The sequence below is a fragment of the Falco biarmicus genome, chromosome 11 (assembly GCF_023638135.1).
Source record: "Falco biarmicus isolate bFalBia1 chromosome 11, bFalBia1.pri, whole genome shotgun sequence".
In the NCBI taxonomy this organism is placed as follows: domain Eukaryota; kingdom Metazoa; phylum Chordata; class Aves; order Falconiformes; family Falconidae; genus Falco; species Falco biarmicus.
In genome coordinates this window covers 9,412,123-9,434,232 of record NC_079298.1, presented here as the reverse complement: position 1 = coordinate 9,434,232, position 22,110 = coordinate 9,412,123, and the positions used below count along the sequence as shown (strand labels likewise).

General features: G+C 39.7%; 2 protein-coding genes across 4 annotated transcripts in view; one reads left to right on the top strand and one right to left on the bottom strand.

Moving 5' to 3' along the window:
• ECHDC2 (enoyl-CoA hydratase domain containing 2) overlaps positions 1-632 on the bottom strand; it is a 7,329-nt gene extending 6,697 nt beyond the window's left edge. For 2 of the 3 annotated variants that reach the window (XM_056356692.1, XM_056356694.1), the window contains exon 1: positions 306-632. In XM_056356692.1, coding sequence (XP_056212667.1) covers positions 306-632 — 327 coding nt within the window. The remainder of the gene's footprint in view (positions 1-305) is intronic. The other variant, XM_056356695.1, reaches the window with a different exon arrangement.
• SCP2 (sterol carrier protein 2) lies at positions 568-22,110 on the top strand. The gene is made up of 16 exons (XM_056356691.1): positions 568-672; positions 3,017-3,071; positions 3,645-3,716; positions 5,608-5,739; positions 6,657-6,721; positions 7,795-7,921; positions 8,788-8,851; positions 9,115-9,201; positions 9,779-9,929; positions 10,830-10,977; positions 12,948-13,055; positions 14,644-14,797; positions 17,744-17,837; positions 18,426-18,555; positions 19,962-20,041; positions 21,203-22,110. The coding sequence occupies exons 1-16, from the start codon at positions 631-633 to the stop codon at positions 21,296-21,298; spliced, it is 1,605 nt and encodes a 534-aa protein (XP_056212666.1). The 5' UTR covers positions 568-630; the 3' UTR covers positions 21,299-22,110.

Genomic DNA, 22,110 nt, shown 5'->3' with positions numbered 1-22,110 from the left:
GAAGGGAAAATATAGGAAGCAACCTGCCCCTGGTCGCTACGAGGGGGCACGCAGGGCGGGCCCGAGGGGCTGCGGGCCCCACCTGAGGTGCCTGGCAGGCCGGGCCGCACCTCAGGTGGGGCCCGCAGCCCCTCGGGCCCGGGGATATGTACGACACCCCCCCCCCCCCCCCCCAGGTCGGCAGCTGATGCGTTTTAACGGGAATTATCAGAACTGAGCGGCTTAGCACCTCCGCACCACAGAAACAGCCCCTCAGGCGAGCGCCGCGGCCTAACACCGGCCCGCCGCGGCCCCGCCGCACTCACCGCTGCGCTCCCCGCCGGCCGCGCCCACCAGCACCTCCGCGCCCCGCCGCGGGGCGGCCCTGGGGGCTCCGCCACCCCCGCGCAGCAGCAGGCGGCCCGCCCGCCCCAGCCGCAGCATGGCGCCCCTCGCCTCACGGGGGGCGATGGGAGGAGAGGGGGTGGAGGGAGGGGAAGGCGCGCTGGCCCCGCCCACTGGGCGTTGGCCCCGCCCCTCTGCTCCGCTGCTGCTGTCCGGGAGGGGTCTCGGCGGGGTCTCGGCCGGCGGGGTCTCGGCCGGCGGGGAGGGCGGGAGGGGGCGCGCGGGCACCTGCTGTCTGTCGCCATCATGCAGCGCCGGGTGTTCGTGGTGGGCGTCGGTATGACCAAGGTACGGGCCGGGCCGTGGCGCCGGCCCAGCTCCGCGCCGCCGGCCTGAACCCTCCCCGGCGCCGCCTGCGCGTTCGGGCCGTGCAGGGGGGCAGAGCGAAACTCGGCGTGTGCGGTGGGACGGGGGCGGCCCGGGCGGGTCTTGTCTCCTGGGGCGGCGACGGCTGAGGGGCGCGGGGGGCGGTGGCGCGGGAGCCGTGCGCGGCCCCCTCAGGTGCGGTGAGGCCCCTGGCGAGGGGCGGTCGCTGCCCGTGGAGCGCGTTTGTGGAGCGGAGCGGAGCGGCCTGAGGTGGTAGCCGGGGCCCGCGGAGCGGCCTGAGGTGGCAGCCGGGGCCCACGGGCCCGGCCTGGGCGGCCGCGGCGCCACGCAAAGTTCACCTCTGGTCGGTGCGGCGGCGGGGACGGACGCGGCGGCCGAGTTAATGTTTTGAAGCCCGGTCGATATGACGGGTTTGCCGTGGCCAGAGTGTGTCCCCGTGTCACTGCAACCTCGGTCAAGGGCTTGACCCCTGGCGGTGAGCGGCCGGGGGCCGCTGGGCTCCGGGGGCACCGCGGACTCTCCGGGGGTGCCTGTGCCCGGCCACCGGGTTCCCCCAGCGGGCTCACACGGCACGGCTTTGCAGCTCCCGGGAAGGAGGCTGGAGCGAAGTGTGTGTCGGCCTCCTCTCCCGAGTCACAAGCAATAAGACAAGGCGAAACAGCCTCAGGTTGTGCTGGGGAGGTTTACGTTGCGTGTTAGGAAACATTTCTTCACCGAAAGGGCTGTCAAGCATTGCAGCAGGCTGCCTGGGGAACCGGTGGAGTCACCATCCCTGGAGGGATTTAACTGATGTGTAGACATGGCGCTTAGGGACATGGGTTAGTAGTGGGCTTGGCAGTCCTGGTCGGACTTGATCTGAAAGGTCGTTTCCAACCTAAATGATTCTGTGATTCTCAAAGAGGAGCAAAAGCTAAAGGAACCTTCTTCATCTCGGTGGATGAAACTTAAGATTGGTATTTGCCAGTGAGAACCCCCCCACACTTTTAAATAACTTTTTTTTTTTTATGGCTGCATGAATATTTCTTCAGCATGTGATGTGATAGGGAAGGAAATAAAGGGTAAAAGACTTCATTCTGTTCATTGAATTCATTGAACTGGATTGCAGAATGTGGTTTTGGAAGTTACTGGACCTCACCTGTGGTGTGCTCAAGGAAGGAACAGTAGTGTGGGAGAGACAACTAAAACTTTTCAGACACTATATTACATCTTAAGCATTTTGTTATGAAGTCTTTTAGGATTGCATCCTTTCTCTTTTTTAATCTTAATTATATAATATCTGCTAAAAATTGGTATACCTTCTCAAAACAACAATCTGTGTTTCCTTGTCTTTCATTTTCGGAGGTGGATCATCTTAGTTATCAGTTTTGTGTGATTTGAGAAATTGTCCATACTCTCTTCCCCGCTTTGTTAGCCCAGGTAACATCAGGCAATCTTACAGACTTTTACAATGATCAGTTCATTGACTGATTTTTCTTACGACCTTCAGTTTGAAGGTTCTTTGTCTAAATTAAGGGAAGGAGGCACTACAGAAAGTACAGCTAAGTGTTGCAAAAGACTGGAGTTGGGGAGGTAAGCATATGGAGGTAGCAAATTATCTTTTATATACTAACAGTGAACGTCAAATAATTTCTGGAACTTTAAGAAGCTAGTATGGTGTAAAAATGCAAAGCACATATATTTGTTGGTGGACACTCATGAGTTGTACTACGAAGAAAACAAATGTAACCTGTACCCCAATGGTGAGGGGTAGGGTAGGGTTTGGTATAATTTGTAACAAAGCGAAATATGGCTTGGAAAGGGAGTAGAAGCAAGTTCCATACAAAGAACAAGCATTTTATTGTTAAAAAATAGAAGTATAACAAAATAAAGTTGAAGCAGAGGTATTTATCAAAGCCTTAGTGAAGATTATGTCATGTATTATAATGAAGCAGCGAACACAACTGTTACTCTCTTGTCCCACCCAGAGGCTTTGGACAGGGTTATTGTCCATCTCCATACAAGTCATGGATCTTCTTTAAGACTGAGCAAAACTGGTCCTCAGCTTCCATAAAACTGCATTATTTTATGTTTTTAGCCGTCACAGGGTCTGACAGTAGCACTTAGGAACTGTGCAGATTTTGTGCAAGCACTTTCAGGTCAATTAAATTAAACTAAATTGTTTGCATTATTTAAAACTGATTGTTCAGAAACCTATTTCTAAAGTAAATATTAAGATTATACCTGTACCAGTTTAAGCAAAAGATGTATTAAACCTCACTGTGTTTTGTTCTTGTGTGGTTTTTTTTCCCTTTTTTTTTCTTGTCAGTTCACAAAACCTAATGAGGAGAGTGCTGATTACCCTGATATGGCTAAGGAGGCAGGTAATTTAATAATAAAGCATTTAGTGTGATTGCTGACACTTACTTTAAGTCTCACAGTTAATCTTTTTATTACACATATGAAGGAACAGCTACTGCTCACTAAATAGATACGTATAAAAAGCAAATCTAAAACTGATGAAAAAGAACACTTACAAAATCCACAACTGACCTGTTCAGCTCTCTGCCTTCCAGTACTGAAGTCAGAAGGATAGCTTAAAATTGGATTGGACACTTAAATGATTTCATGCTTAACCTGTATTATTCAAACATAATTTCATCGGGACAAATAACCTTTATGCATGAACACAGAATTTATTGCATGAAATTTTCTGATGAAGGAGCTTGTTCAGAACTCAAAATACTGCAAAATTGTCCTTATGAGAATGAAAATGCAAGGCTATGTTAACCAGTCACATTACGTAATAAGTCATTTTTACAGCTCTTTTTCTTGTATGTGAATGCATGATTCATACATACTACTCTAGGTTTGCTTGTTATGGTTGTGACAGTTGCTTCTGCCCTGCCTCCCTTCAATATTTAACCTTTTTTTTTCAACTTTTCAACTCTTTTTAGGCCAGGCAGCTTTAACTGATGCTGGGATTCCGTATTCAGCAGTGCAACAGGCATGTGTTGGTTATGTTTACGGTAAGTAGTGTCATTTGACTGGGATGTGACATCTGTGACATTTGCAACATCTGTGCGGATAAAGTATGGGGGATCCCATCAATTTCAGGTTATAATAATTTATCATGTCAATTTGTAGAACTGTCTCAAACTTCTAAAAATTATTATTTTTAGTGATCACAGATCTATGTCTGTTTATTTGTGGAGTTTATGGCTCTAGTTGTGGGTATGGAAAGACTTCCATAAAGTTGTGTCTTCCAAATGTGTTTCATACAAGTAGCTCAGCCAGATCAGGTGGTATATTTATTCAAGTAGTGCAAAACTTCCATATTTTAATGTTTATGGCAATAGACTTGAAAATTCTGTTATTCTTTGTGTGATGCTCTGTGTAGTGCACTGGAATGGATTAGCTTGTTTATCCATTGCTCTTGAGTTGAAGACACTTGCTAGGGGTATTTTGGGGATCAAACATGTACTGTGTACTTGCATTTTTCGGTCCAAAAGCACATGAGAGATACCTGAATGGATTCAGCTCTTAAGTGATAGATCAGACCTATGCTGTGAGATGCTCATAAGTATTTTAATCCTATGGACATACACAGAAACATAACCATGATTTAACGTACTGTATAAGGTTAATGAGAGTACATGCATTAGTATGTCTCCAGAATAATGCCTCACAGCTGATATATACAAAACTAAATTGTTTACATACCAGCACAGTGCTGCCCTGCCTTCATTAGCAGCAGGACCCTTGTCATGGTTTAACCTTAGCTGGTAGCTAAGTCCCACACAGCTGCTTACTCACTCCCCCACAGTGGGAGAGAATTGGAAGGGTAAAAATAAGAAAACTCATGGGTTGAGGTAAAGACTGTAAAGCAAGTGCTGCACACGCAAGCAAAGCAAAACAAGGAATTCATTCACCACTTCCCCTTGGCAGGCAGGTGTTCAGCCATCCCCAGGAAACCAGGGCTCCATCATGCTTAACGGTTACTTGGGAAGACAAATGCCATCACTCTGAATGTCCCCTCCTTCCTCCTTCTTCCCCCAGCTTTATATGCTGATGTGATATCACGTGGTATGGAATACCCCTTTGGTCAGTTGGGGTCAGCTGTCCTGGCTGTCCCCCCTCACAGCTTCTTGTGCACCCCCAGCCTGCTCACTGGTAGGGGTGGTGTGAGAGGCAGAAAAAGGCCTTGGTTCTGTGTAAGCCCTGCTCAGCAATATCAAAAACATCTCTGTATTATCAACACTGTTTCCAGTGCAAATCCAAAATGTAGCCCCACACTAGCTACTGTGAAGAAAATTAACTATATCCCAGGCAAAACCAGCACAACTCTCAAACACATTTTCTAATAGACACCCTCAACAGAAGCCTTTAATTTGCAGTCACTGCTTGTTGTAGTGAGAGGAGATGGTGTTAAATGAGTGGTTTGAACCTTTTCCTGTCACTACAGTTCACAGATGCCCAAGGTATTTCTCAAAGCAGTCAAAATCAGATTTTGATATAGGGAAATCTGTTTCCATTCCAAAGATTTTTCCATGTATTTTCTTCCTGTTTCTCTATTAATGACTGTATCATGGCAGCTGAAGTAGGGTCAGTCAGCTGTGATACCTGTCGCAGCTTCCAAGCCACACGTCTTAAGGCGTTTCTGTCCAGTCCAGTTACCTTCCATTGATTCATGGCCTGTTATCGCAGAAGCAGGACAAACACGTTTTTTAAATCTGATGATTTTCATCTTGTTTCGAAGGTTCTTGTACTGTGGATACTTGAGAGACATACTCAAGATGACAGTGCAAAAGTTCAAGTTTATAGTTTAAGTGGTAGCTTTGTGCGTACATGGTAGAATTTCTTTTTACTAGTGAAGTTTGAGTATATACCTTATTTTAATACTGTGTCTTGTGTATAAAGGTGACTCAACCTGTGGACAACGGGCTATCTATCATGGTTTGGGTTTAACTGGCATTCCTATCATTAATGTTAACAACAACTGTGCTACTGGATCAACTGCTTTGTTCATGGCCAGACAACTAGTAGAAGGAGGTGAGTTGTTTTGCTCTGGGGCTGCTGTTTCTATAAATACTGCTTGAATGAAGAGCAGAACTAGAATGCATGAGTACTGAGCTGTGAATGTCTGATCCTCATAGGCAAAGTTGTGTTTTCTGCCACACTCAGCTGAAAAGGTTGGTCAGTTGTATGTACAAATATAAGACAAAGCACTTTAAGACTATCAGTGTGAACTGGAGCATTATATATGCACCTAAGACTACGTCTGTGATGCAGTAAGCTGGTGCATATGGATATAAACGTCCTTTCCTACGTCATAAGCTGTATGAACCTAATAAGTAGTAAGCCAGTTAAGTTTATTCTGGAAAAGTTGTTTGAAGTAATACAGAACAAGTTGCAGTATAGTACTGCAACACACTAGGCTACAGGATGAAAAGGAGAGAAGAATCTGTGAGGAAGATTATTTATTTATTTATTTTTAACTTTAACACTGATGTTTGACTGACACATTTTTGGAAGGGAGGGAAAGAGAGCAATGCCTTGTGACAGACTGCTTGAAACTGACAGATGACTGTTTCCTTCTGTTTCTGCAGTTCCTTTGCGGACATTTTGCGCTTTAATGCTGATGTTTCTGTAATGAAAACTATAGTAATATTCTGTAGGATTATTTTAGTATTTGTAGCAGAGATGTAAGTGCTTGGTCATCTTAAGATGACTGATGTCAAACAGTTTAAAAACAAACCCAAACCCAGTAGTGACCTCTCATTCTTCAGTATCAATATGTATGTATCAATACCGTTCCCACTCCAATTTGACTGTCTTTCAAAAATGAAGAAAGGAGGAGGAGCAGCTGGTAGGTGTTTATGTATAATTCTTGTAACTGAAGAGTTGTTAGTACATAATGTCCTTTATAATTGCATTGTGTTTTAAATGGCCATAAATTTTATTTTAAGGTTTGGCAGATTGTGTTCTGGCACTTGGCTTTGAGAGGATGGCAAAAGGATCCCTTGCTTCAGGTGTAAGTGTCTGAAACACTTTATACATTTCATTGTATTTGTAGATACACCTCATTCTTTAAGACATATTCTCATAAATACCAGTTGCTTTAAGATGTGGCTGTAGATGATTAGAAAATAAAATATTCTTTTGATCCATGGAAACTTTTAATGAGTTCTGTGATTCTGATTGCAGTTATGATATAAAAATTTTGTATGGAATGTTTTAGAATTAATTTTTAGTACATCATGCTTTTAGTATTTTGCCAAGAATACGTTAAAGGCAGGGTTAATAGAGAATGATGAAAATACCAGATAGAATACTGAAGCACTGAGCAATGGAAGTGTCTTTCTCCAAGTGATGCAGCAAATTTAAAGAAAGAATCTGTGTCTTCTGGCTTTTGATGTGATGCTTACTCAGTTGACCAGTTAACACACTTTCTCGAAAAACTAAGTGCTTCTGTAAATCTTTCTTTCTTGTCTCTTCTTTGTTTTCACTGAAGAAGTGTGGGGGGTTTTGTTTGTATTTTGCCTTATGGCAAGCAATATTAGAGCCCATATGTTGTTTAACTACAGAACTACCAAATTTGATAATATATGCAGAGGTTTGGGTGAGAAGTGTTAAATTTAACAACTGATTGAAATGAGTAAGAGTTATCTTTATCATGCTTTATGATATTTCATCTAAGCTTCATTGAAAATACTAATACAGTATTGATCTTATAACTTGGAACTATATTCACTATAGGATTTTAAGCTGAGGTGAAAAATACCTGAAGTCCTCTGCTGAAAATAGTGACTATGATAGAAATTGCACTGGAGTGGGCCTTGCCATGAATCAGTGCAGTGATCATAATGTTTGTCACTGCACAATGTAAATAAGCATTTTCTGCTTATTTACTCTTTCTTATAGTTGAGAAATCGTGAATGCCTCAAAACATGTCACTGCAGTGCAGCATGCTGCCCAGTGGAATTGTTAAAATACCAGACAAAACCCACCGTTTATTTTGCTTGAAATCCATGGCACTCTTTTGTGGCAATCTTGTAAAGAAAAGGAAATTATGACTTGCTTTATAACTATTTCCCTTCTTTTTAGTTTTCAGACAGAACTAGTCCAATTGACAAACATTTGGAAATTATGATAAATAAATACGGCTTAGCAACCGCTCCAGTAGCACCTCAGATGTTTGCAAGTGCTGGGAAAGAACATATGGAGAAATATGGTATGTTAAAATCAATTTTTTTCTTTGACCTCTTTTACTGAAGTGATTTTTTTAAAAAATACATATATTAGTATTCCGTTTTAAAAAAATGATAGCATTCTTTGGCCTTTCTTTTTAACTTAAGTACTACAACTGCAACATCCACAGCTAATACAAATGGGAATACATTTGCATGGGGTTATCTACAGAAAAATTGGTGATGTGTAGGCAAACCAAACCATCAGAAGACAAAATTAAGGCTGTGATACAGTGTCCGGTATTCAAGCTGATGGTATGGTTTGTGGTTCTGTAAGGTCTGGGCGAAAAGGCTGCACAACTTCTGCATTTTTTTCTTGTGTCTTAGAACGGGTAGATAGGCTTGGGACTGCATTGTTTGACAAAAGCTTTCAGGTATTTTATTTAATATATAGTGCTAGGCTGCTGCCACTGCTGAGTCATACCCCCTCACCAGACAAGGGAATTGGCTCCAAGGTAGCAGGCTGGCCTGTTCAGCATCTTTTATTTGCACTTAGTTTTAGACTACTGTATGGAAAAATTTTAGACTTGGACTCCAATATGTCACTGCAGCTGTTTTGCACTGATAGGAAAGTGAACATTCAAGTCTCAGTAATATAATAATACTTTAAATAAAATGCACTTATTTTCAGTATTTTTATCATAGTAAGTGTTAAGTATCCAAGTAGGATGTTCTGTTAGCTAAAACTCGACCATGTTTAGTAGTCTTTATCTAACATCTGGACCCAAGTTCAGTTCTAAGGAAAGCCTTGATAACACATCTCTTGTAAAGGTCAAATTCTTATGATACAATATTTAAAATGCTGTGTTAGCACTCTTTAGTAAACAAAGTACTTGCTTTCCCCTTCCAGGGACAAATCCAGAGTACTTTGCAAAAATTGCATGGAAGAATCATAGCCATTCAACTAAAAACCCGTGAGTAATGTACTCTACCTCTATATTGAACATATATTGCTGTTTAAAAAAAAATAATCATGCAAAACTGAGTAATAGTTTTAGAAATACTTTGCAGAGTACTTTCTTTATTATGGAATGAGAATTACACCCAGCATAAATTTTATATCCAGTGCCTTATACTTTGTAAAAACAGCTCATATAGCTGCCTAATAGTGTGATATTAGTATGTCTGTTGCTAAGGGCTGTGCTAAAACTAAGATGACATCTATATGTTTTCTTAGGTATTCCCAGTTCCAGCAGGAGTACACATTAGATGAAGTTCTGCATTCTCGCAAAATTTTCGATTACTTGACTATCTTACAGTGTTGGTAAGGAGAGGACTTAGCATTTTGATGTTAAGACAAATGTGGTAGGACATCTATTTAAATAAGTCTGTTTGCATCTAAATTAAAATTGACAGATTAACTTAAGTAAAAGTTCTTACAAAGAAAAGAAACGTGAAATATCTTTCTTGACCAAATGCCATCTAGGTATTTGTTCACTGTATAATACAGCAAGCTGAAATATGTTTTGTACTGTGGGGCTGTCATGTCACTCTGCATCTTCTACCAGTGTGCATCCGTTGCTGTTAAGTGTTAACTCTTCTCTTCAGCCTTTCTTAGACACTCCTGAAGGGCTTGTTGTTAAGTAGAAGCTTCCATCCCACCCCCCAGACTGAAAAACCTTAATGATACGTTTCTATTTTTGTAGCATGCTTTTCAAGTGTCTGTTACAAATATTATTGAAAGTGTCCAGCAAACTCTGGAATTTACAGTTTCAGTGGCATCAGCCAAAGAAAGTGGCTTTTATTTGTCCTTTTGGGTTTCTGGTTTGTATTAAAAGATAATTCTATGGAAGATTGACATTACTAGTTCAGAATGATGACATTATTTTTCTTTCAATCAGTCCAACATCAAATGGTGCTGCAGCTGCAATTTTGGCTAGTGAGGAGTTTGTGAAAAGGTACAAGTTGCAGCCCAAAGCTGTGGAAATTCTAGCCCAGGTGATGGCTACTGATTATCCAAGCACATTTGAAGAAAACAGTTGTATAAAGATGGTAGGTTTACAATTCTGCATTCCCTGATACTCCTCAGGATTTTTTTTTTTTTTTAGTACCTGCAAGTCCTAATAATACTGTAGACATGTCAGTAAGCAAACAAGTTATACTTTGTGGTGCATGCAAAAGTAATTTAATTTGGGCAGGTGGAGTAAATGAAGAGTATGGTTGTGGAATAATGGAAAGAAATTTATAAACAGGTTATTAATAACCTAGTTTTTACCAAATTATTTAAAGGCTACTTTTTAAGCAATTTGAACGGCAAGAAAAAACACTTCTTTAATTTTCCTGTTTATAAGATTAGTGAAACTTAAAGCAATTTTATTTATGTCTGTGTAATACTGAAGCTGAAATAACCTCTTGGGTGTGGTCATGATTACGGTGCTTAACTAGAATGAAGGAAAAGACCTGAACTGCAAAATTTGGATCCCACTGCAAATTGACTAAAATAATTGGATGTAAGTCAAACCAATTGAATACCCAGTAGTTTCTACTGCAGTCATGTTCTGTTTGGGTTTCAAGTACAGTTCTAGTCAGATAGAAAAAGGTAGCAAGACAGCTTTAGGATTTGTTTCAAGGCTTTTGGTCGTGAGTCATGGAAAGGAGCAGTTTGACTTGTGAACAAGGTTGAGAAAATAGAGGAAATTCCTCAGAAAAGAATCCACATGCCAGCAATGAGACGTAGAATGTATTATTTGTTTCTGTACAGTTCATACTGTATGAATACTAAACTCTGTGGTATGTGATGCCTTAAAATAAATTAGAATGCCACCTCGTATAGGTTACTTTCACTTACAGGATATATACAGGACTATACAGCACATTTAAAATTAAGTGTAGAAATGAAATTGCTAGCTATGTTTCTTTAATGATATTTTAACATACAACTTCTTGTTGCAGGTTGGCTATGATATGACTAAAAAAGCTGCAGAAAAATGTTTTGAAAAAGCAGGCCTAAAACCTGCAGATGTTGATGTGATTGAACTTCATGACTGTTTCTCAGTTAATGAGTTCATTACCTATGAAGCTCTGGGACTCTGTCCAGAAGGTAATAGCATCAATAAAGATTATTGTTTTATTGAAATGGAAAGCATTAAAAATATCTTTTTATCTGTTCATATAATTAGAACTTTCAGTTGACTGCTGGACAGATGTATATTTGAAAGTCTTATTGGCTAACCTCATAAGAGGGAAAAGCAAGTTACCACTGTAGTAGCATAAGGAAGGCCTGCAAACTCTAGAATTAGTTTAATAAAGGAGCGTGTTACTGTGATTTCTGAAAAAATATACAAGACAAAGTGGTGGAGAGCTATGTGAAATCAGACAGCTAGCTTGTGCAGGGATGGCTCTTGTAAGCAAGCAGAGCAAGGAAATTAAGGATTCTCATGATCATTCTCAGTGTTATGCCCCTCTTCCAGGGCTGTATATTTGCTACCCCAAGATTCCCCTCCATCTTTGTATTACTCTTTAAGAAGATAAAAATTGGACAAGAATTTCTTATAGAGGACATTAACAAGTTGCTTATCTTTGATGTGACTTTTTAAAGATCTTGAAACATCTTTGCCTTTGAAAATAGAGTTGTTGGCAAGTTGTGAACGTGCTTCTGAAATCAGCTGTGTAACAGTGCACAATCTATCCAGATTAGTTCAGTTTCATTGAAGTGAGTGGATTTACAACAGGTTAAATGGCTGTGGGGTTCAGTTCTCTGTATGTAAGTCAAACCACTAAAACTTTTTACTGCAGAGGTTTTTGTTTAAAATCAAGCAAATAATGCATCAAACTACTACTTCAGTATTTGGTATATTTAAACTCTAAATGTATTTTTGCTTTGCATAAATAATAACCTGATGTAATCTTTCTCTAATTTATTTTTAACTAATTTTGAGGAAATATTGCATTCTATCACTAGATGGTGTATTGTGTCCAGGCTAAGCTTTCTCACTGAGACAAGCATTTCATAGAAACTCGGGAAGATTTTTTTTGTGTTTGTAGGTCTCAAATATTTGGTTATGAATGCTTGCTTTTTACTGTTGTCTTTACTGTGTTTTTATGGTATCTGCAATAAAAATAGTACGTTTGACATTATTTAACTATAGGTACATTAAGTTTTAACTTCATTCCTTTAATCAAAGACACTGAAAAATCCTGACGGTAATTGCCTTTTTGACTAATAAGCCTTGTGTATGGCAATTTAATAGTACAATTGTCACCACCTTTCAGTCAGTCTGACCTTAATAGTATGTCAAACTTATCTTGGAACTGTGGACAAATTAGACATAGCGATTAGTGAAATGGTGAAATCCACGTTGTGGATTTAGATGTGGACTAACCTGGTATTGTTGTTTAATGGCAGAAGTAAGTTAGAAATACAGGAAACATGGCAGATATTTTTTAGGCTTCAGCATTAATAACATAGGCTGAAGAAGCTGGTAGAGGAACAAAGGAATAAGGAACGGGTTAAAAGGGAGAACTGGCTGCTGAAGGCATGGGAACTAATAGTCTGGAAAGCTAAGCAATTCTAAGTATTAGTCTTATGAGTACTTTTATTTACTATCTCAATGTCTTCATGGAGCCCAGGGTGCCATTAGCCTTCTTTGTGGCAAGGGTTCATGTTCAACTTGATGTTCACCAGGACATCCATGTCCTGGGGGTCATAAATTATGACTAACCCCTCTTTTACAAAAAACACAGTTATCACTGCAGTTTCATTAATAAAACATTGAAAGCTTCATTATATTGATTGTATTACTGTACGTCAACAAAACAGTTCAACAGCTAATTTTAAAAAGCTTTTGCATCAACATTACCCTTTCTAATTCTTTTCCACATTACACATTCTCCAGTCATAGGAGCAAGTCTTATTAATGTAGCTGGGCTAATTTCAGTCTGCTCTTTGTAAAATCTGTGCTGTAGTATTTCCTAGGTTTTGACTGACATGCAGCATCTCCAGTAATGACAGCAGAATTGAAAAATCACTTAAAAATTAAACATTTTTCTTTTATAAATATTGTTTTATAGGAAAAGCATGTGACCTGATTGACAGAGGAGACAATACTTATGGAGGAAAATGGGTTATTAATCCTAGTGGTGGCTTGATTTCAAAGGGACACCCACTTGGTGCTACAGGTATGCAAACCAACTTCATTTTGTCATGCCAGTTAGACAGGAGATACAGCTCTTGAGCGGGCAGATACCTCCCACTTCTATTTGTCTGCACAAAACATGAAGGCTTCATAAAACTAGAAGGAAGCTCTGGAGTTGATTCTCACTTCTAACGCAAGCATTAGGGCAGGTTGACTGTAGGACTGCTCAAACCAAAAGGCTTGGAGTGTGATTTTAATCATTTTTGCACTTACTTAATTTTATGGTGCTTTTTTCCCCCTGTTGTTGTTAGAAAGCAACCTGCAAAACAGCTTAACTTTTTTCTAAATAAGTGCTCAATAGTACAACTTCTGCTGAGTCTAGTTGGAATTACTGTTTTCGTATGTTGTCATCCTCCAGAGTTCAGATTTTGGAGATTTTTACTGCATCTGAATAGCCTGTACTGTTCCTTGTTAGCTGTAATAAAAGCTATTTCTGTTAAGCCTTGGATGTCAAAATATTTATCTGATGTTTACAACAGAAGCTCAGTTAGTCACCGTTTCCCAGCAACATAGGTTTTCCTTTTTTTGTTGTTTTGTTTTTTGTTTTCTTTAAACCGCTATACTTGTTTCCAAATGAGATGGCTCTTGGATAAAATGTGTTTGGATTTGTGAAGATAATTCATCTTCCTTGTTTGGAAAGGAGAAATTGTCAGAAAACTAAGAAAGAGGAAACTAGTAAAACAACAGACCTTAATCTGACCAGCTGTAACAGCTAGATAAGTTGCAGTTGCGGGGCGGGGGGGGAGTATCAGAAGAAAAACATTCCAGGTAAATGAGGCTGTGAGTACCTAACAGGATGAGAGTGTTAAATTCCTAGGTTTGTGTTTACATTTTCATCAGTTACACAGTGATAAATGTAGAGGCAATTGCTGGAGTTCCTGCCTCTCTCTGTTGCTATGGATAGGGGGGAGAGTCATTAAAATGCAGAAAATGACAATGTCTATGGACTATTGGCTTAATTTCCCTATAGAACAGTCTGAGGGCTAGCTATATGATAATCAGGGGTCATACAAGTCGTCTTAAATTTCCAAACTGTTCCAGGGCAGGTTGTACTACGGTACACGTTCTCTCCCTGAGGCTGAGAGGAATGTAAGTGAAACCTGGTAACTCTCATCTATGACTTCAATTACAGAACATCTTACTCGTCCTCTTTGTAACGTTTTGGTTGGCAAGGTGTAAAATTTGGCGCATAAAATGCAGGTTCCTCTTCTGCCTTGCCCAGGGGCCTACAGGGTTGTCTAGGGGAAGGGAGATGAAGGAATGGAGGTCTGTGCGTGACAGAGGGGAGAAGTGCGTGTGCGGTGGAGGTGGAAGTGGACCACAGATGGCATGGGGGAGACCAGGGGAAATGGCACCTGAAAATCACAGCTGGGACAGAAAGGGACTCTTCTTCATTCTGGGCCTCCTGAGAAAATATATTTCTAGGATCTGAGCTGTCAAGAATTAACTTTTCTCAAATCCTGTTGCATGTGTTCGCTTAATATCTTGTTAGGGCAGGAAGCTGATGGAATACACCTGTGGTACGTGCCTTGCTTCGTTCACCCAGCTAAGCTCTGTGCTCGATTTCTCAGGCCTGGCGCAGTGCGCCGAACTCTGCTGGCAGCTGCGCGGCCTGGCCGGGAGGAGACAGGTCCCCGGGGCAAAGGTCGCGCTGCAGCATAACCTGGGCATCGGCGGGGCCGTGGTGGTGACCCTGTACGGCATGGGCTTCCCCGGAGCCGCCAGGTGAGAGCCCCGCGGCGCTGTGCCTGCCCGCAGCGCTTGAGCCAGGCGGGAGGGTCCTGTTCCGCTGCGTAAGGCCCTGGGAGAAGCAGTGGTGAGGCAGCTGAGGGTCTGCCCTCTGCCTGTACCTGACTTCCTGAGGAGGAGAATAGTACTGCCAGTACTGGAAGACCTTACAGTAATAAATAGTCACCTTTCAGGCTCTTAACTCTATAAATGTAGTGCAAGAAAATGCCCTGCTGAATGAAAGTGTGTGTTCAGTATCCGTGTATGGTGCTTGGTTATACTGTCATTGGAAATGTTTGCTGTGGTTCAGTGGTGGTGTAAACTAAGCTCACTTTGTGTTGACTGTGCTCCCATATCTTTGTGTTTCAAAATTTCTATTTTTAGAATTATAATTTTCCTCTGTGTAAAGAAGAAATTTCACTGTAAACTAAAGCTTGCTCAGTAGTTGCAACTGTTGTGTACTTATAGCCCTGCAGGTGTATACAGAGATTGTAACTTACATGGCACCTTATTTCTGATAAACAGTATGCACTGTGAGTTGTAAATTATTGAAAAGAGCGAACTGGCCCATAAAAATAGTTTGCATGGTTTCCTGTAAGGAAAAGTCTAATGTTTGTACAAAAATAGCCAACAAAACAAAAAACCACAAGAATAAAACAGGCCATGCTAAAAGGAACTAATTGAAAATAGGGTCTTGCCAAAAAAGCAAGACACTCATGGGAACAGAGATGCCTACTGCTTTCACTGCTAACATTGTTACTAGTTTGGTTTCATGAAGAAGTGCTTTCAGCTGCCTGTTACATGTGGTATTCCAAGTAGTCATTAGCATTCAGGCATGTTACTGGTCCAGTCCTGGCTAAAGAATTTGCGCTCGCAATTGTAGCATATTTTCGGAGAGAACAGTGCTACGAAGGTGTCTCAGAATCTGCTACTGTTCTATGCTAAGGATGGAAACTGAGAGAAAACACTTACAATTTATAAATATACCAGAATTTCAGGAGAGACCTTTAATACACAGTTGCCTTTATGTTTTCATTCTCAACTTTGATTAGAAAGATTGAGCTACTCTTTGTGGGTATTATGGTTTTGGTTTTAAAGTTCGATGCCAGTACTTTCTATTTGCTCTAAAAACCTGTGAACAGTAAAATTTATCATGTATTGGACCTCCAGAAAGAAATGTTCCTCTCCTGGCTAATATTCCTGATATCTGATGTAGCTAGACTTGTACAATTCCAGGGAGGTGACAGTATAATCTGTAGAAGAAGTAATGAGAGAAGCAATTGAAATTTGAAGGGCTGCAGGAGTAACTTTTTGAAGTATGGTGTCAGAAGTGATAACTGTTAACACTTCTGTAATGTGTATGAGGCTAGAACATATGAGAAAATGTGTGATACAAGAAAAATCGGGTTTTCTCATGGATTCTCTTCAAACATGCTCCCAAAACTTGGCAGTTGGTGTTGGTACACAGTTTTTAAATTAGAGGCAAAAAGACTGTTATAGGGAATATACTGTTTTCCATTGCTCTGAGCTTTGTCTCTCAAAACACTGTAATTTTATGGAACAGGGAATCTCTTGCTATTTTTATACCCTTAACCTTGAGGTTCTGCTAGAAGTAGTGTCTTCCTATCAAGAAAAAACTTTTGCATGTGTAGATAACACTTCTGGAGAAATTAAGTCTAATTTACTGCAGCTCACTTCACCTTCATTGATACTGAGAATTTTTTAATTTCTTTCTTAGGTACATCTCAAAATAGAGAAATCTTAGCAATACTAGTTTTGTCTTACATTAGAGAAGCTTAAAAATCTTTAGCTCTCGCAAAGGCTTTTTGAGTGGGAGATACCTGACACAAGGTGTTACGCTAATTTATATCAGACTTTGGAATGAAACAGCGTTTCTGTTCAGACGCTGCTTATGTAATTGATGTTGTGTATTGTGTAATTAAGGGAAAGGTGGTGTATTTCACGTTTATGAAGATACTTCATACCATTTTTCCTACAGCAATACATGTAGACTTAATTATTGGATTCAGATCTAGCCTGTAATAAGTGGCTTTGGCTTTAATAATAGCTGCCAAGAATGTACATCATTGTACATTGATCCATCTTGGATTAGTCTTTGAAACAGTTCTGCTGGTTTTTTTGACACCTTAAAATTGTACATCCTGTTCGTACAGCGTTGCTTTATTAGCAAAATTGATATGTCGTCTTCAGATGAGACAGTCCCTACTATTGCTACTCTAGCATACATCTATAGGATAGTTAGTACCACACAAATAACTTCTAGCAATGTTTTTTAAGTGATTCTGTCACTTTTAACAACATCAAACCTGACCATAGTTTTGAACTGTGCTGCAAAGCAATAGTAATAATGGTAAACTTGTTTTTTCTCCTGTTTGAATTGCCATTTCTTTGGACACCTCTATACGTACTTTGGCTCCAGGTGCCTCTGCAGAAATTTAAGAACTGGGTTTTGTACTGTGGTTGGGCCAGGCAGGGTGACTGCTCCAGAGAATCAGGAAAAATGCTTAGTACTTCTGGTGACAGTTAAGAGACCCACATGAATTGGGAGTGAAAAGGGGATTTGTTTTGCCAAAAAAACCCAACCCAGTGGTATTTCTCTGAGATGGTGCATGTAGAGATCTCTTCACACAAGGTGTGACAGAAGTGTTTGCTGATATATCTTAACAAGATTAATTATTTACTTTCATAATAAAATTAGTGTCCTGTCTGTACGTGCAAAAACATCTGGCTACTTCAAGTGATTGTCATTCAGGTTACCAAGCCCATCAAAGAGTAAGCTTCACTTTGGTATCATAAGCTGCTCTATACTGCTAAAAGTGTTTCAGTGTGGCAGTTCTCACTGGTGTTAGGCCTATTCATGATAATTTGAAGATACTGAAAATGTGATTAAAGATATGTAAATGAACGGGTTTTTCATTTCAGCACCGGCCGTCTTGCGGCTGTGCCTCTCAGCGCAGCTGTTGATGGATTTAAGTCACATTTGGTCTTCAAAGAAATTGAAAAGAAGCTCCAAGAGGTATTTGACTACTTTTATCTACAACAGGATTTTAATTTCGGACAAAATGTGTGTGAAACCTAATGGGAATATAGTAGCATCAATCACTTCCTCAGTACTGCTTGTTGAAACAAATGTTACAGCTTTGAATTTCACTTTCTTTCTGTACTGTGTCATGATTTTAATTTTTTTTTTCCAGACAGTTCCTACCTGCATAAGGGTATTTCAGTAAAGGCAAGCTTAGATTGTATGTGAGGAGCTCACTGAGCAACACAAGAAACTTTTAAGTTTGTGTTTGATGTTTGTTGCTTGGTAAATGTGATTAGAAGAAGAAAATTCTTTTTGTCATATTACATCAAGCCAAGGCTGTTAGGACAGTGGTCATTTTTCTTAGTTGATAGATTTTAATATAAATAGTCATAGTTTGTGTTCGTGGGGTTTTTTATTTGGGGTTTTTTAATGGTTTAAGTGAAGCCTTGTAGAGGGAAATAGATATTTCTATGTTAGTAGAAAGGGTAAAGGTTTTTAATTTATTTTCTGTTTAATTCAAACTATTCCTAAATTATTTTGAAGTAAATGATTAATTTGTGCATTACGTGGTCATTACAGGAAGGAGAACAATTTGTCAAGAAAATTGGTGGAGTCTTTGCCTTCAAAATAAAAGATGGTCCTGGTGGGAAAGAAGCAACTTGGGTAGTAGATGTGAAAAATGGTAAAGGCTCTGTGGCAGTTAATTCAGGTCAGTGCTGTTTTGTTTTGTCACCGCAGAAAACGCGTACAACTAATGCAAAGAATATAAATTCACATTCTGTTTAAGCTGTAGTGACCTTGACTAAAAGTGGTGTAGGGCTACCATCATTCTAAACTTTTCTTACTACTGACACTTAATCCATAATGTTTCAGACCAGGAATTACATGTCTTCTACTCTTAGTTCTGTATAGATAATTGTGTGTTTTCTTGGAGGCTCCAGGCAAATCTGTCATATGACTTTTACAGGAATCAGAATTAAAAATAAATAAATAATGATTTTCAAACCTCAGGGGTTTTGTTGTTCTCGCCTCTTAAAATTTGGGCCAGACATGTAGCTGTTTCTTCAGTTGTGTTGTTGGAGGCAGTGGTGGGTGTTAAGCTGGTCTATCTCGTCAGGTTAGTTCTTCTTTGCAGCTAGTTAAGCAATAAAATTTGACTGATTTCAATACTGTACCAGCTGGTGTAAACTTCAAGTTCCACTTTAAAAAAGGCAGACGTAAAAAAGATGCAGGCTGGGTGCTGGTGGTGAGCCCCATAAAAGTATTGGAAACAAAGGGTTTGTACCCTTACCGTGAAGATGTCTGCCTTGTATCTGAAGTTATACATCCTATGTAAATAAAAAGCCAAAGCAGCAGTCTGTCCGCAGGATCCCATATATCCACGAACCTGCATCGTAAAGCTTTTAATTAAAATCATGACAGGGGATTTGATTTGTAATTCATTGATCTAAGTTATTACAAAAAAGAAAAACACTGTTTTCTGTTGTATGGACAACATTTTATCAAAGAGTTAAGTTTAATAATAAGATGGGTGTAGGAAAAGATGTGTGCGGTATTTAGCCCTTTGGTATATATATCGGTGTTTCTATCAGAGTTCATTAAAATAATGTTTCAGCTTGCTTCTAGTAAGAAGATCCTAAAAACTTCTGGGTTTGAATTAATTCAATTGAGTGCTTTTAGAATGCACATGTTTTTCCCGTTGAAGGAGAGGGCAGGAAATGCTTGAAATTTCAGTGATGAGTATCTTCAGAGTGTCACAGAGGGAACCACATTTATTTGAGTCGATCCTAATACTAGCAAACTTAAGCTTGATAAAACTTAAGACGATTGCCAGTGCTGCAATTAACATTCTCTCTGATTAAAAGTAGATTATTATTTCTTGAAGGAATTAATTCATTTAGCACCTTTCAGAAAGGTCCGTCTTTCTTCAGTGTTGGGATAGTTTGTGCTACAAGGTGGCACAGATGCCTCTTGGCTATTGGGTGATCTCTTGCTGTATGTACTTCAGGTACCATTTTGCTAACCTGTAGTATCAACAGATTTTTCATGGAGTTGCAGCTTCTGTTGTTGTTTCATCTCTCAGTTTGAATCTTCATGGTCGACTCTGTCTTACAGATAAGAAGGCAGATTGTACAATTACGATGGCTGACGCTGATCTGTTAGCGCTTATGACTGGCAAAATGAATCCTCAGACAGTAAGTATAGCTAAGATGAGATAAGAGGACTGACGTTTTTGTTGTGAGTGTGTTTAAGTTGAAATCATTTAAATAAAACCCCTCCTCCAAAACTGCCATGGCTGATCTGAAAAATTACTTTCTCTGAACAAATTGGCTAAACTAAGATTAATCAAGACAGACAATATCTACTCTTAAGAGTATGATGAGGTACGTGTGAGTATGAACAGGTACATATTCTCTCAGACAATCCTGTAGGTAGTCCAGAAGGGGATATAATAGTGCTTGGTTTGCAGAGAAGAGGGGGAAACTACTGTTTGCAGCATAACTTAAGAAAAGGGGGAATGTTGGCCCTTTGTTTGGCAGGCTTTACACACACAGCTGGCATTAGCGTAAGGAGTAATCTTGATGCTGAAAAATAGAAACAGTGGCAAGCATCCACTGAATGACTATGTTTGAGTTTTTTATTCCTCTGAATGTCAAAAGTAGCCATAGTGTATAAGTAAACCGGATGTTTAAGTTAATTTTCAGTTGCTGTTCCATACTTCTAAATTTGAAATGCTCTGGGTAACGTTCTTTTTAAGTTTTTGGTCTGTTAATCGCAGGGTAAGTAAGAATTTTCACAACCTAAACTGTGTCTACGAGAAATTTGAAGGTAAAACACATTATAGAAATACTGTAACGTACGTGTAGGAAGTTCAGGAGCAATTGCAATTTTACATCTACAGTTTGGATATTTGAGGGCATGCAGTTCATCTTTTTACAAGGTCCGGAGGAAAAAACCCAAATTTTTAGCATGTCTGCTTCACAAACTAGACTTGTAAAGCTGAATTCATCAGTAACAGAACCAGTAATGGCTGGGATGGATTCGAGTAAGGAATCAGTTCTGGCATCTTCTGTACACTATTGCTTTTCTGTCTTCAATTAAAATAGTAAACTTTTATTCTATGAACTGTCACTACCAAAATGTTGGGTAATCTGCCCTGCTTTGTATGCAGATCCATCATTACGATGGATCCAAGAAACAGGCAATATGAAGTTCATTCTCTTTAGATATCACAAAAATACAATAAGCTTATAACTTCTTCAGTTCACTATTCTACTTTCTATGTCAGGAAATACATTTCTGTTGAATTTGGGCTAATATGTTGTATTGCATTTCATATAATCTTTCTTTTTTAGGCATTCTTTCAAGGCAAATTGAAGATTTCTGGGAACATGGGCATGGCAATGAAACTTCAGAATCTACAGCTTCAGCCAGGCAAAGCTAAACTTTGAGCTCATTAGAGTAAAGAGTCAGTACTTATATTCTTGACAAAAAAGTAGAATGAAACTAGACATTATCAGTAATATGGCACAGGCTGGGTTTGATTGGACCTCTCACCTAAAATCTGTGGTTAGGAACCTTAATTATCTTAATAAATTCCATCAGTTTCTCTATGGGAAAGATTTTTAGGCTAAGCTTGAGGCACTAACTCTTACAAATGGTATGTGGTGGGTATTTGTGACAATTTCATAAAACTTTTCATATTGATTAAAACAGAAACTTAGAGTTGAATGAGGCTGCTTACCCTGTTGTTCAGGTTAGTTGGAAGGAGAGTGAGGAAAGTTATAAGCAGTTTGACATATCAATGAAATGAGTTGCTTTTTTTAAAGCTGTAGTATCAGGTCATACAAATACTTTCAGACTTCCATTCTAACAAATTTGCTGCTGCTTAAATTAAAGTGGTCTTATAAAGGGGATCTCTAACAACGTTTTTTTAGAATAGGCTTTAGGAATTTGCTATAAAATACTTTTCTTATTACTACTTTGGAATTTAAAAATAAACAAAATACCCAGGAGTAAGGAAGAACTAGAACGTTGCTTTGAGATTCACAGAGTCTGATAATACTTCACCTTGAAAAAAGATTGGATTTGCCAGGAGAGCAGAGAGGGAGTATAACCAACACTTCACCTGCTTTCTCCTGAGAAAATCTGGTGTTGATCATTATGAAATTCTTGTCAGTAATGTAAAAGCTTTAACTTCTGTTTTGGGAAAATGTATTCTGGTTGGAAATTTAATAGAAAATTAAATATACTTTTCCTGTTC